Genomic DNA, 15,697 nt, shown 5'->3' with positions numbered 1-15,697 from the left:
TTCATCAGGACTAACTGAAGGAAGAGTTAGTAAGAGATTTGAAAGTGGAAGGGGGAGGGGGAGATCCAAAATGATAGGAGAAGACAGGAGGGGGAGGGATGGAGCCAAGAGCTGGACAGGTGATTGGCAAAGGGGATATGAGAGGATCGTGGGACAGGAGGTCCGGGGAGAAAGACAAGTGGGGGGAACCTAGAGGATGGGCAATGGATATAGTCAGAGGGACAGAGGGAGAAAAAGGAGAGTGAGAGAAAGAATGTGTGTATAAAAATAAGTAATGGATGGGGTACGAGGGGGAGGTGGGGCATTAGCAGAAGTTAGAGAAGTCGATGTTCATCCCACCTCCCCCTCATACCCCATCCGTTATTTAGTTATATACACACATTCTTTCTCTCACTCTTCTTTTTCTCCCTCTATCCCTCTGACTATACCCCTTGCCCATCCTCTGGGTTCCCCCCCCCTTGTCTTTCTCCCCAGACCTCCTGTCCCACGATCCTCTCATATCCCCTTTGCCAATCACCTGTCCAGCTCTTGGCTCCATCCCTCCCCCTCCTGTCTTCTCCTATCATTTTGGATCTCCCCCTCCCCCTCCCACTTTCAAATCTCTTACTAACTCTTCCTTCAGTTAGTCCTGACGAAGGGTCTCGGCCTGAAACGTCGACTGTACCTCTTCCTAGAGATGCTGCCTGGCCTGCTGCGTTCACCAGCAACTTTGATGTGTGTTGCCTGAATTTCCAGCATCTGCAGAATTCCTGTTGTTTTAGTTCATAAGAAAATGTTTTTGTTTTATTTGTGCTCCTTCTTCCACACATCTTGCTTCTGCTGATTTTCCCTTTGGTTCATGATTTATCCAGGCAGTTTACACTTGATTAATTGCACCAAAATAAGATACAAATGTACTAATTGGACCTCTTCTAGAAAGATGAAATTATGTGAAAGAAAATCCACAAATAAAACTGAGCTGAACAGTACCTGACCAGAATCGGTATTTTTAGATTTTGTTTGGTTTACATGTTCCTCTGGCACTGTTGTCAAACTTCCGTGATGGGCCATCCACAAGTCTCAGTGACTCAGGGGACCAAGTGTCGGGAAAATAATTGGTTACCACTGATGTCGACTGAGAAGGCTCTGATGAAACAATGGTGTAACATTTACATTCTGCATCTGGATGACAGATTTTGGCCAAAATTTCCAATCCTCTTAGGGTAAGCCCCAAAGAAATTTGGGTGCTTGGTGGGAAAGAAGTTGTAATAAAAAAAAACAATACTAGATTTTCAACTTTGTTGAGCTCAGATTGCTCATTTTGGAGTTGGGTGTGCTATTCTGAGTTCCTGACCAAATAGCGGCATCAGTTCTTCTATTGTGTCTCAAGGTCCAAGAGACATTCAAACCAAAATAAGTTAGCTTGCCCATAAATGTCCAGCAAGTTTCTGGTATCCGGAACATGTTGCAAAATCTCTAAACTTCTGTGGTGTTTTTTTCATTGATCTGGGCCAGCAATTGCTGAGAAGGCCAAATTGCATTCAATTTTTCTTACACATTCATTATTGGATTTTAAGACCAACATCACCTGGTCAGTGGGCAATGAGCTGTTTCCACTCCTGAATCACTTTTCAGTCAGGCTTCGTTATAATATTCAAGGCCAATGTTAATCATCCTCGCAGGTTGAGAAATCTTGTGGATTGCATGGAGGTTGAGGAGGGTATAACATTATCAGGGATAGGACTGAGCTGGGAACTCAAGAATCCATAGTTATTTAATTTTAACCTAATTTAGGAACTGCACTGTGGGTTGAAAATAGATGTGGATGCCATCTGATGTTAAAACTAGATCACTTTAGCACCCTTCATTTACCCTTTGTGTGTTAACCTACCATTTACAAGTGGGAGTACTGGTTGCTTGAATCGAGATCATCTTGAAATTTATTGGACAAGCCACAGACAAAAGTATTCATGGACTCCTGTGAACAATTTTCACGATTTCTCCTTTCACATTTGAATACAGAATACTATGCAAATGAAAATTGGCCTTCTTTTTAAGCAGGTTGCTCTGTTAATGCTAACTGTTGGAACTTCGGAGAGAAATTTAATTCAAAGGTGCCGATGAACAACTACCATTAAACATAAGCAATATCTGAGCATATTATTTAGTGGAAGGAGTAGTAGATATGGATAAAGTGCCCTGATCTTGCAACTGAAACAGTTGCTTACCCAGTTTTCTTCTGAAGAGAAATTGAGGAACTTTTTCCCCCAAGTTTTCTCCTATTTGCATCCTTTATATAATGAAAGCCATTCACCAGACTTATGTCTGAAGTACTACCTGCGTTTGTATGCTTATTCCTGTTCAAATCACACAGGCTGGCAGATTGATACTCTGAAGTTTTCATGCTATCTTGTTTTTCAATATCTTTCTGAAGGGAAGTTGTGTTTCCTCTCATAAATTCAGTAGATTTGACTCTCTGTTCCTTCATCGATGAATTGGACCGAAAAGGCTGAGAGAGTTTTTTTGTTACCTCCTGAATCACTTCTTCTTTAGTCACCATTGCCCCAGAGATCATTGCATCTCCATAACCACTCCCAGCAAGAAACTTTGCCTGTGGGTTCAAGTGACTTACTAGATTATCAGGAATCCTGCACAATCTATGACTACAATTTGAATATAGGCCTTGGCATACACAGGGAACCCTGGAGTGATATGCAAGCTCCAATTTATCACCACTACTCTGAGAACTTCTGTATCCTGGTGGCACAATCAGAGGATAATCAGGGTAAGTTTCCAGAAGCTTTTGTTTAGCCGAGGTGGTCATCTGGAGTTCCAAAATGATGCGTTCGGCCAGAAGCTGAGGGATCCATACCGCTGTTCCAGGAGGAACCTTATCTGTTTTGCCATTCCAGAAACTTACAACCAACCCTTCACTGCCATCATCATGATCTGAAAAAATTAAAATACTGTATTATTTTCCATTTTTTTCTACAGCAAACTTCCCTTCAAACCTGCAACAAGATAACAACATGTTTACAGTATTTTTCCTGCCTTTAATCTTAGTCTTAATGTTGTTTGTCTATGCTGTATAATTTTGATAGAAAATGACAGAAAATAAAAGACAGTGCAAAGTGGCTTTGAGAATAACTGGCTATTCTCAAGGCCAAAGTTACAATAATGTGTACAGTTTTGTGTATAGTAGGTGATTAAATATACAGCACACAGTTTCTGTAGCTGAAATATGGCGTGTACATCATTTCAAAGCTCAGTTCTGGTGGCAATTTTATCTGCTGTTTACTTGCTGAAACCTATAATATTTTGCCTATTATATGTACTGAACATAAGATTTCAAGATTAGAAGTACTAGGAATAATGGAAATTGACTGATTGATGACAGTGACAAAGTGTCACTGGTAGGTCCAGAAATGTAGAAATGGCTACAATACAGTCCATCAAAGAAGCATGCCATCTTCATAACAACCTCTAGGTGTCATCCAAGTGAGTGCACACACATTTTCCTGAAGTTCACAATACTGTACATAGTGTGCTGTAATACATAGTACAGGCAGTATGGTGGCATAGCAGTTAGCGTAATGTGAGTACAGCGCCAGCGACCCAGGTTGGTGAAGAGTTTGTACATTCTCCATGTGAGTGTGTGGGTTTCCTCCAGTACCGTTTAAAAGTCTTGGGTACATGAAAAAGGATCTAGTGCCTTCCCAGTGTATATGATGAATAAACTTCTCAGGCTTACAGCTGGTACAGGTATCAATTTTAACCAATGTTTCAATGACAAACTCTGCCACCTTCAGCAGGGATGATGCCTGAGCATGTCTAGTCCGGTGGTATTTAAACCCCCATCATCCTTCCCTCCTGATTGGATGAGGACTAACCAATCAGGAGTCCACTGTGCTACTTTGTTTGCAATCGAATTCCACTCACATGGACTTGTACCACAACAATAACAGCCACCATCAATGCAAAGCAGTTCTTGCTATTTTGATTAACCATGTGAAAACTATTTCGGCCCCGGAGAGTCTCCACAAGGAAATAAGACAATTACGCACAACAACCTTACAGAATGGCTAAAAGGTAATGGAAATCAATTGGACCCTTAAAAAGGCCAACAGAAAAACCAGGAACCCTATCAACAAGGAGAAACCCGTCGCTACCGCCTGTCTTCTCTATATTTCCATGATTTCTGGATGGATCACCAGGATCCTGAAGAAATACCAGATTAGTACCATCCACAAACCTGAAAGGAAGCTCAAATCACAGCTTAGGCGGGTCAGAGATGACCTGGGACTCAGGCCGGCATTTGCAGGATTCTGTGTAAATGTGGAGCAGCATATATCAGCCAGACAGGGCACATGGTGGAAACCCGCATCAAGGAGCACAGGAGGTGTATCCATTTGGGTTACCCAGAGAGATCAGCAGAAGGAAGATATTGCATTCCATTCACAATGGCCACAGGATTGACTTTTGACAGCACAAAACTACTGTACCATGCCAATGGCTGTTGGGACCACCTGGTAAAGGAAGCCATTGAAATAAAATTAGAGGAAAATAATTTTAATGAAGACTAAGGTCTCGCTCAAAGTAAGAACTGGAATTCGATTGTAAACAAGGTGGCACAGCGGAAACATGAATGGATGAGGGCTAACCAATCAGAAGGGGCTGACAACAGGCGTATATATGTAGCACCAGACTAAATGTGCCTAGGCATCATTCCTGGTGAAGGTGGCAGAGTTTGTCATCGAAATGTCAGTTAAAATCAATACCTGTACCCAGCTGGAAGCTGAGAAGTGTTTATTCATCTTTGGTACATATAAAAAAATTCTGTGAAGATACTTTCAAAATAACAAAATGAAAAGTTTCTAATATTAAACTTTTCATAGTCTGACTAATTTCCCCCGGGATCAATAAAGTATGACTATGACTATGAAATAGTTACTATAAAGAGCAGTAAACCATAAAAAACTAAATCAAATCAATATTTGTTATCAAGTCAAGTCAAGTCACTTTTTATTGCCATTTCAACCATAACTGCTGGTACAGAACATAGTAAAAATGAGACAACGTTTTCCAGGACCATGATGCTACATGAAACAATACAAAAACTACACTGAACTACATAAGAAAAAACACAAAAACTACACTAGACTACAAACCTATCCAGGACTGCATAAAGTGCACAAAACAGTGCAGGCACTACAATAATAATAAATATTAAACAAGACAGTAGGCACAGTAGAGGGTATAGTAGATTGGTGTCAAGCCAGGCTCTGGGTATTGAGGAGTCTGATGGCTTGGGGTTAGAAACTGTTACATAGTCTGGTTGTGAGAGCCCAAATGCTTCGGTGCCTTTGGGGTCCTTCATAATACTGTTTGCTTTGCGGATGCAGTGTGTGGTGTAAATATCTGTGATGGTGGGAAGAGAGACCCCGATGATCTTCTCAGCTGACCTCACTATCTGCTGCAGGGTCTTGCAATCCGAGATGGTACAATTTCCGAACCAGGCCGTGATGCAGCTGCTCAGGATGCTCTCAATACAACCTCTGTAGAATGTGGTGAGGATGGGGGCGATGGGAGATGGACTTTTCTCAGCCTTTGCAGAAAGTAGAGATGCTGCTGGGCTTTCTTTGCTATGGAGCTGGTGTTGAGGGATCAGGTGAGATTCTCCGCCAGGTGAACACCAAGAAATTTGGTGCTCGTAATGATCTCTACGGAGAACATTATGACCACTCTTTAAAACTGCATTAATTCTCTTAGGTACACTGTCGTGCAGTTTTTTAAGAAAATCGACTGGTAGTTTGTTCCAAGCATCTGGGAGAACTGCAACACACACAAAATGCTGGAGGAACTCAGCAGGTCAGAGAGCATCTATGGAAAAGAGTACAGTCAGTGTTTTGGGCCAAGACCCTTCAGCAGGAGAACTTACCACAGTTCTTCTGCAGACTTTGCCTAAAACTTTTGCACAGTACTGTAAATGAACTGCTCACTGATTTTCTAGACAAATCAATATACTCCTTCTAAAACAATTTATAATGCACACTGGTGCGTCATCAAATGTGACACCCCAGTAATAAGCACATTGCTAAAGCAAGGCACACAATGCATTTATAGAAGTTTGCAAAATAGAGCTGGGATATATATTGGCATGGTACTTCTCCTATCCTCACAATTCTAACAAGTCTTTTCTATCAAGTGCAAGAAATCACCACAAGGTACCGAGGTTGCAAATTTATAGGCCTTAATTGGAATAGTGAACTGGGAGGCAATCAGATAGTGAGAAAAAGATCGCTGAAGGACTTACTCAGAGCCAACACTAATGTGGTGGGTTCTCTCTTTCATTCTGGTGGAATTTGCAATGCCTGGATGGTGATATCTTAACTTGGAAGTTTCTTATTTTGCACTAGTGCAACTTGCTTTGAAATAATGCTAGTATCAATAGATCACACATCAGGAACATGTTTCATACATATTGCTCAATTTTGATTAAGTTTAATACCTAAATTTAATCCTCGTTCCTCTCTGCCTTCTAACACTGTTCCTGGGCCATACCGTTCCATGTCAGGCTCCCATGGTGCCAAAACTCTGCATCCAGGTCCAATGCCATGCCTTTTCGCATCTTCATAATGCATTATATCATAATATGCAGTTTCCTTCAGCCTACTTTGTGCCTTTAGTTTTTTCTTCTTATTTTTATCAAATTCTACCAAAAATCGACCTGGGCATCTCTAAACAAAACAACAGATCATACGTCATTAAACATATTTTTATGGGCCTCATTCTGCACTTAAATCAGGTAAACTTTATTAGTAGCTATTATAGGAAATCACTTCTTCATCACATGCAAATATGCAGGAGTTCAATGCATTCAAAGAATTGAATGCATGTCCCAAAATTCGTTTCAATTTATGGCATCAGTACTGAAAGAAAAGCAACGTGTCCCATTGCAGCTGGCCTCATTTGAATCAGGGACCTGTGTTTTGGCATGTGGAATAAATGGGGTTGAAGGTGAGGCATTAAACTAAATAATCAGAATGGGGTGGGCCAAGAGGATTGGGTAAGAATTGTCAAGGACAAATTTAGAAAGATAAAAACAAGGACAAGGTAACATTGTGGTCTAGTGAAATGAGTTAAGATGAGCAGAGACTGTTGAGAAACGGCAGCAAGCAACATGAATATACATCCAATTAGAGGCAGAGAAAGGAAAGAGTCATGGCTGAAAGAGCACTCTATTGAATGTTCACATACTTCCTAACAATTACTGGCACAAGCAGAAATAATTGTGATGGTTTAATAGCTAGAATCATAGTTTAAAAAAGTAACCAGTATTGGGAATTAAATATTCCAAGCTACTTTTAATAAGGATAGAGAAAACAGAGAAGGAGGAGCAGTAATTCACAATTGAACACAACTGGATCACTGTATTGTATATAAATATAAATATCTGGAACATGGTGCAGTTTCAGAATTGTGGAAAATGATCTATGTGTGACAGACGTTCCCAAACATAGATCCACTGTACCTCTATTTCATTGCCAAGTCTTCCCAGATAGTAATATCCATCATTCTCTCTTCGAGCCAGAACACGAACTCCCCTTATCAGCTCTCCAGCATAGGAATTAATTAAATCTCCTTTTGACTTAACCTTATTGCTATCAGGATGCAATGTACACCAGCTACATAAAAGAGAGTCATTTTATTCACACAGTTTCAGGATACAAATCTGAAAACCAAACTTAAGCTCTGATTAACAGCATTTATGAGAACTTACAAATGTAATTGAATTTGATTGATATTATTCACTGGTGTGGTTACTATTTCTCGTCCAGGGTTAATTTGTTGGGGTAGGTTGGAATTTAGTTTGCCCTCAGGATGCTCTCCAGCACAGGTACATTTTTCTCAGTCAGGGCTTATTAAGCATACAGTGTTGACTGCATATATACTTTCTGCCACAAGGATGGACTTTTTTTAATTAAATGACAGAATTCTACTGTTCCTGAAAGGCTTCACCTTAACTTGGGGCCTTAAACAACTATGTAGGTGGGACTCGTGGAGGGAGGGAGGGAGAGAGAGGGAGAGAGAGAGAGAGAGAGAGAGAGAACATCAATGCCATTTACTATGGCTACCTTCCATATAATATCATCATAAGTAATGAGAACAAAGACAGAAAGAAATGTAATCCTCTTGGCAACTTAGTCTTCTTCCCCATTCATTTGCATTAACTGGATAGATTACTTTTAATGGATGGATATACATTTATCAGCAACACTGACATTTTGGCTTTTCAGAGATCACAAAATTACCTGAGTTGAGAGTTAGAGGACAAAAGTTTCGGGGTAACATGAGGGGGAACTTCTTTACTCAGAGAGTGGTAGCTGTGTGGAACGAGCTTCCAGCAGAAGTGGTTGAGGCAGGTTCGATGTTGTCGTTTAAAGTTAAATTGGATAGATATATGGACAGGAAAGGAATGGAGGGTTATGGGCTGAGTGCAGGTCGGTGGGACTAGGTGAGGGTAAGAGTTCGGCACGGACTAGAGGGGCCGAGATGGCCTGTTTTCCGTGCTGTAATTGTTATATAGTTATATAACTGATGCAAAATGCAACATCGAGGGGGTTGGGGTTTTTTGGGGGTTTTGTCATTTTCCAAATCTGTTAGCTTTTGTGTGAGTGAGGGGGTTTGGGGTCTGGGGTTTAATGTTTCAGCGGCTGGGCAATCTGTTAGCTTTTGTGTGAGTGAGGGGGTTGGGGGTTTGGGGTCTGGGGTTTAATGTTTCAGCTGCTGTTTTCCAGGTGAGCGATCTGTTAGCTTTTGTGTGGGTGAGGGGTTAGGGGTTTGGGGTCTGGGGTTCAATGTTCCAGCGGCCGTTTTCCATTTGAGACTGGGATAAGCTGTAAAAGAAGATAGTACAGCACTTCCAAAGTAAATATATAATTAATTAATCTACATAGTAAAATTGTTTGCTAAAATTTATTTTAGTACGTGGAAAAGGTTCAAAGGTTTTTAATTGTCAAAAGTATGCTGCTCCCTGTACTTAAATTACCACCTTTATTGTCAAATCGCTCCATGACCTCAACCCTCCTCCAGTTTTAGATCGCTTTCCTCCAGCTCCTTAACTCTTATGAAATTTTGATTTGTTCTTTTCATTAACAATGGTTATATTTCCAGCTATCTAGGCATATGCTCTGAAATTTCCTCCCTGGATCTCTCCCCTGTCTACTTCTCCCTCCTTCCTAAGATACTCTTTAAAATGTATCGCTTTGACCAAACTTCTGGTCACCCGTCCTAATAACTCCTCAGGATATATAGCATGCCACAAAGAGTTCATCAATGTCAATAGAAATCCACATTATTCTGCCGTTGGCACTGATTAGAACTCAAAGCTGAAATATTGCACATTAATTAAGTAGACTATAAATATTATATTGATGTCCCTATACCATACCTGAAAGGCACAACAATATGTGGTAGTCCAGTTAGATCAAAGTTGTCTCTATTCAGTACTGGTGTCTCTGAACAATGTAGTCCCAAGAGATCAAAGGAGTGAAGTTCAGAGACTGGGATTAGCTGCAAAAGAAGATAGTACCGCACTTCCAAAGTAAATATGTAATTAATCAGTGTACATAGTAAAATTGTTTGCTAAAATTTATCATAATACGTGGAAAAGGTTCAAAGGTTCATTTTATTGTCAAAAGTATGCATGTACAATTAAACTTTGATGTTCATCTTCTCAAGGTAGCCATGGGTGTTGTTGAAAGAAAAGACATCAACCCCACCCTCCCCACACGAAAAGAAAAAAGAAACAAACCTCACAAACCCAAACCCCACCCCATCCCTCTTACAGGTACTTGGAAAACAGCCACTGGAGCATCAAACCCCAGACACCCAGACCCCCAACCCCCGTCACTCACACAAAAACTAACAGATCGCCCACCCGGAAAACGGCCACTGGAACATCAAACCCCAGACCCCCAACCCCCGTCACTCACACAAAAACTAACAGATCGCCCACCCGGAAAACAGCCACTGGAACATCAAACCCCAGACCCCCAACCCCCTCACTCACACAAAAACTAACAGATCGCCCATTTGGAAAACGGCCGCTGGAACATCAAACCCCAGACCCCCAACCCCCTCACTCACACAAAAACTAACAGATCGCCCATTTGGAAAACGGCCGCTGGAACATTGAACCCCAGACCTCCAACCCCGTCACTCACACAAAAACTAACAGATCGCCCACCCGGAAAACGACCACTGGAACATCAAACCCCAGACACCCAACCCCCTCACTCACACAAAAACTAACAGATCGCCCACCCGGAAAACGACCACTGGAACAATGAACCCCAGACCCCCAACCCCCTCACTCACACAAAAACTAACAGATCGCCCACCCGGAAAACGACCACTGGAACATCAAACCCCAGACCCCCAACCCCCTCACTCACACAAAAACTAACAGATCGCCCACCCGGAAAACGACCACTGGAACATCAAACCCCAGACCCCCAACCCCCTCACTCACACAAAAACTAACAGATCGCCCACCCGGAAAACGACCACTGGAACATCAAACCCCAGACCCCAGACCCCCAACCCCATCACTCACACAAAAACTAACAGATCGCCCACCCGGAAAACAGCCGCTGGAACATTGAACCCCAGACCCCCAACCCCCTCACTCACACAAAAACTAACAGATCGCCCACACGGAAAACGACCACTGGAACATCAAACCCCAGACCCCCAACGCCCTCACTCACACAAAAACTAACAGATCGCCCACCCGGAAAACGACCACTGGAACATCAAACCCCAGACCCCAGACCCCCAACCCCCTCACTCACACAAAAACTAACAGATCGCCCACCCGGAAAACGACCACTGGAACATGAAACCCCAGACCCCAGACCCCCAACCCCGTCACTCACACAAATACTAACAGATCGCCCACCCGGAAAACAGCTGCTGGAACATTGAACCCCAGACCCCCAACCCCGTCACTCACACAAAAACTAACAGATCGCCCACCCGGAAAATGACCACTGGAACATCAAACCCCAGACCCCAGACCCCAGACCCCCAACCCCGTCACTCACACAAAAACTAACAGATCACCCACCCGGAAAATGACCACTGGAACATCAAACCCCAGACCCCCAACCCCCTCACTCACACAAAAACTAACAGATCGCCCACCCGGAAAACGACCACTGGAACATCAAACCCCAGACCCCCAACCCCCTCACTCACACAAAAATTAACAGATCGCCCATTTGGAAAACGGCCGCTGGAATATTGAACCCCAGACCCCCAACTCCGTCACTCACACAAAAACTAACAGATCGCTCACCCGGAAAACGACCACTGGAACATCAAACCCCAGACCCCCAACCCCCTCAGTCACACAAAAACTAACAGGTCGCCCACCCGGAAAACGACCACTGGAACATCAAACCCCAGACCCCCAACCCCCTCACTCACACAAAAACTAACAGATCGCCCACCCGGAAAACGACCACTGGAATATCAAACCCCAGACCCCAGACCCCCAACCCCGTCACTCACAGAAAAACTAACAGATCGCCCACCTGGAAAACGACCACTGGAACATCAAACCCCAGACCCCCAACCCCCTCACTCACACAAAAATTAACAGATCGCCCATTTGGAAAACGGCCGCTGGAATATTGAACCCCAGACCCCCAACCCCGTCACTCACACAAAAACTAACAGATCGCCCACCCGGAAAACGACCACTGGAACATCAAACCCCAGACCCCCAACCCCGTCACTCACACAAAAACTAACAGATCGCCCATTTGGAAAACGGCCGCTGGAACATTGAACCCCAGACCCCCAACCCCGTCACTCACACAAAAACTAACAGATCGCCCACCCGGAAAACGACCACTGGAACATCAAACCCCAGACCCCCAACCCCCTCACTCACACAAAAACTAACAGATCGCCCACCCGGAAAACGACCACTGGAACATCAAACCCCAGACCCCCAACCCCCTCACTCACACAAAAACTAACAGATCGCCCACCCGGAAAACGACCACTGGAACATCAAACCCCAGACCCCAGACCCCCAACCCCCTCACTCACACAAAAACTAACAGATCACCCATTTGGAAAATGGCTGCTGAAACATTGAACCCCAGACCCCCAACCCCCTGACTCACACAAAAACTAACAGATCGCCCACCCGGAAAACGACCACTGGAACATCAAACCCCAGACCCCAGACCCCCAACCCCTCCTCACACAAAAACTAACATATCACCCACCCAGAACCCCAACCCACCAATCATAAAACAGTATTAAAGCACAATGTGTTTTAGGACAGCATGCAGTGCCTGCTGAGAGCCATGTCTAAGCAGTCTGGACTCTGGTGACTGTGGGGATGATTTCATTATAAAGATATATTTGCTTAATTTAGTTTTGCTTTGTTACCTGCCAGGTCAGATTCAGTCAAGTGACTGAGTACTTCTGATAAGTAGGAATATAAACTATAGGTTCTGCAAAGATGCTTGGCACAGCTGTAGCGTCCATGAAGTGTAGTTCTCCGAATAGTAGATTTTGATGAGACAATGGTAGTAATGCAGCTTAATATTTAATAAACTACATGAATATATTTGTTTTCAATCTTGACTTCTGATGCTATCTGTGTGAGATCTCCAAGTTTGCTCTGTGACTGTGAGTCTCCTCCAGGTGTTTTGATTTCCTCTTTTGCACATAATCCCGAATATAGATGGGTGGTAGGAGAATCAAGGGGAAAAGTATTTACTTATATGTTGCAAATGAGAAGACTTTTTATTTTTCAAAAGCAGTTGTCAGAGGAGTGAGAATTTCTAGAACTTAATTACAATTTGAAGGGAAGTATTGAATAAAGATATTTATTCAAGTAAGACGTTTGATAATTCGAAAAGAAGGACGATGGCAAGTAATTCTACAGACCTATGAATTCAGTGCTCCTAAATGGTTGTGCTGCATGGCTGGTGTGGGCTTTCTAGGCTGGTGTGGGCTTTCTACTGAAAACTTCAGAAGGTTCAAGTAAAGGTGCTGCCAGAACCAGAGGGTGCTTGGGGCTGAAGGTGTGGGTGAAGGAGAGGTCAGCTTCAATGGACTGCAGTTGGGTCTGTGTTTAAGATAGAGATCAGAGTATCCAGGGATGATCAAGCTTATAAAGTGGCTTAATTGGTTAGGTGGGAAGAGGAGGATGTGATATCAGTGGGTTTGTGTAGCTTTGGCAGGGAGAGGTGGTGGGGAAGGAGGATGCAGCTATTATAATACTGGAATGTTTCCCCAGTATAATAAGATGGACTTTTGCATCGCAATTTACTTCATTATAATCTTGTACCGTAGTATTTACCTGCACTGTGCTTTCTCAATGGCTGTTATATTTTATTCAGCATTCTGTTATTGTTTCACCTCGTTCTGCCTCAAAGCACTGTGTAATTGGTTTGGTTTGTATGAACAATAGGCATCTCAGTACAACCAACAATAATAAATTCACAATTCCCAATTCCAGTTGTCAAGCTTCAAGAGATAGCTAGAGTTGGGAGGCTGGCATGAATAGGAGGTGGGTTTGATACTGTGGTGGAGAATGGGGTGTAAAGGATACGTCCCAGTCAGCTGCAGCATAATGAAAATCTAGCTATGGTGAGTGTCCAAAAATCAGTGATCCTAAGATAACATGGTGTAATTTCTTGGGTAATACACTGAAAACTGCAAGTTAACAATGCAAAGTAAAACTTCTGCGAGAGAGTTTCTGGTAAACTTCACAGAGTGATGTGAAATGACCTTAATGATAGATCATAGAATTTCACCTCACAATTAGTACATTTCAATCGTGTGTTATAGAGCTCCATTCAATCTAATTTCTAAATTTATGCTTGTTAACACTTTTTCAATCATACTCCCTATCATAAAGCAATTATTGTTGGACTGATCTGCTGCAGACTGTTAAAAATGCGCCTTGAAATCTCAAACCTGGAAGAATCTGTAAGTACAAATAGCTGATGTTGTAATGTAAATTTATTGAAACCCACTTGTTCTACTGTTCCATGTTGTTTGCAGACCATTGCAGCTTGAAATGAAGCACCTGTCAGCCATGCTATCTGTTCCAAGAGTTGGTTAACCTCTATCGTGCTGCACTTTTCCATTGTGCAAAGAGTGTGTACCGGTTGTCCTTTTGCTGTGCATCTCAATACAGTGTAGATTTTGTGAGGGTTGATGTCAAGTTTTCCATCAGTCATCAGGTAAACAGCATCAGTGCTGGGATCATCTAAAGCAACAGCTAACGCATGCTGCATGTTTCTACCAGTTCTACATTCCAGAGATCTGATCCACGGGATAGTTTTCTCTACCTTTTGAAGTGTACAATCAATCAAATTGTCACAATATTTTTTAACCTAGGGAAAAAGTAGACAAATGAATACGCAATTAGTGACTCATCAGGATTGCAAGAAACCATAAATGTTGAGCTCGGGGTACAATAGATGTTTTGTATCTGATGGGCACAACCTATTGTGTGGGATTATATGAGGATGCAGGTAACTGCTGTGGAATAAGTGAAAGACGCACTTAACTCAACAAACTAGTTTGTGTGGTTTCACAGGGATTTACCCATATTTTGGAGAGGCAGCAGTGAAGGTGGTCTGACCCTTCTAGGCACGGTAATGATGCATGGTTAGGTCCCTCTCCTAATCAACATACGGTACATTAATAACAACCGCAGAAAAGTACCCGCTGCTCAATTAGCACCTCTTTCTTTACTACCCCAATAATCTAATGCTTTCTCAGAAAATTATTTTAGGTTGAATTGTGAGCACCCTTGACCTACAAACTAGATACATCTCAATTTAAACCCCAAGTTCAGTGCAGTACATGCTCTATGTCCTCAAAACACTGCCAAGGAGGGTCACAGGAAATTGTTCTTAAATAAAATTGTTTGTTACCAACAAGCTGGAGAGCATATTAATAGAGCAATAGGAAGCGTGAAGTTCAGGTACAAGGGCCTTAAAGTGATAGAGGTTTAGAGCACAGAAACAGATCCTTTAGTCTACTGAGTCCATATCAAGCACCTACTTTTGCTCTAATTTTGTCATATCTATTTCATTCTCACGAACTCCCATCAACTTACCCCTAGACTCTACTACTCACTACATACTGTTTCCATCCAGGGGGTCAGTGTGGACATGGTGGAGGATTACAAATACCTGGGGATACAAATTGACAATAAACTGGACTGGTCAAAGAACACTGAGGCTGTCTACAAGAAGGGTCAGAGCCGTCTCTATTTCCTGAGGAGACTGAGGTCCTTTAGCATCTGCTGGACGATGTTGAGGATGTTCTACGAGTCTGTGGTGGCCAGTGCTATCATGTTTGCTGTTGTGTGCTGGGGCAGCAGGCTGAGGGTAGCAGACACCAACAGAATCAACAAACTCATCCGTAAGGCCAGTGATGTTGTGGGGATGGAACTGGACTCTCTCACAGTGGTGTCTGAAAACAGGATGCTGTCTAAGTTGCATGCCATCTTGGACGATGTCTCCCATCCACTACATAATGTACTGGGTGGGCACAGGAGTACATTCAGCCAGAGACTCATTCCACCAAGATGCAACACAGAGCGTCATAGGAAGTCATTCCTGCCTGTGGCCATCAAACTTTACAACTCCTCCCTTGGAGAGTCAGACAC

The 15,697-nt window shown here is 42.8% G+C and overlaps 1 protein-coding gene across 6 annotated transcripts in view; it reads right to left on the bottom strand.

The window, feature by feature from the left end:
- Positions 1-642: 642 nt before the first annotated feature.
- The window catches only part of LOC134351611 (uncharacterized), a 34,702-nt gene continuing 19,647 nt past the window's right edge, over positions 643-15,697 (bottom strand). For 5 of the 6 annotated variants that reach the window (XM_063057992.1, XM_063057990.1, XM_063057993.1 and 2 more), the window contains exons 4-8: positions 14,049-14,411; positions 9,431-9,552; positions 7,511-7,664; positions 6,488-6,716; positions 643-2,928 (exon numbers count right to left, since the gene is read on the bottom strand). In XM_063057992.1, coding sequence (XP_062914062.1) covers positions 2,204-2,928; positions 6,488-6,716; positions 7,511-7,664; positions 9,431-9,552; positions 14,049-14,411 — 1,593 coding nt within the window. In that variant the 3' untranslated portion in view covers positions 643-2,203. Of the gene's footprint in view, positions 2,929-5,066; positions 5,860-6,487; positions 6,717-7,510; positions 7,665-9,430; positions 9,553-14,048; positions 14,412-15,697 lie in introns of those variants that run through there. The other variant, XM_063057994.1, reaches the window with a different exon arrangement.

This window comes from Mobula hypostoma, chromosome 9 (genome assembly GCF_963921235.1).
Source record: "Mobula hypostoma chromosome 9, sMobHyp1.1, whole genome shotgun sequence".
Taxonomy (NCBI): domain Eukaryota; kingdom Metazoa; phylum Chordata; class Chondrichthyes; order Myliobatiformes; family Myliobatidae; genus Mobula; species Mobula hypostoma.
Note: the sequence above shows the minus strand (reverse complement) of the source record. Positions and strands in the feature narration are given on the sequence as shown.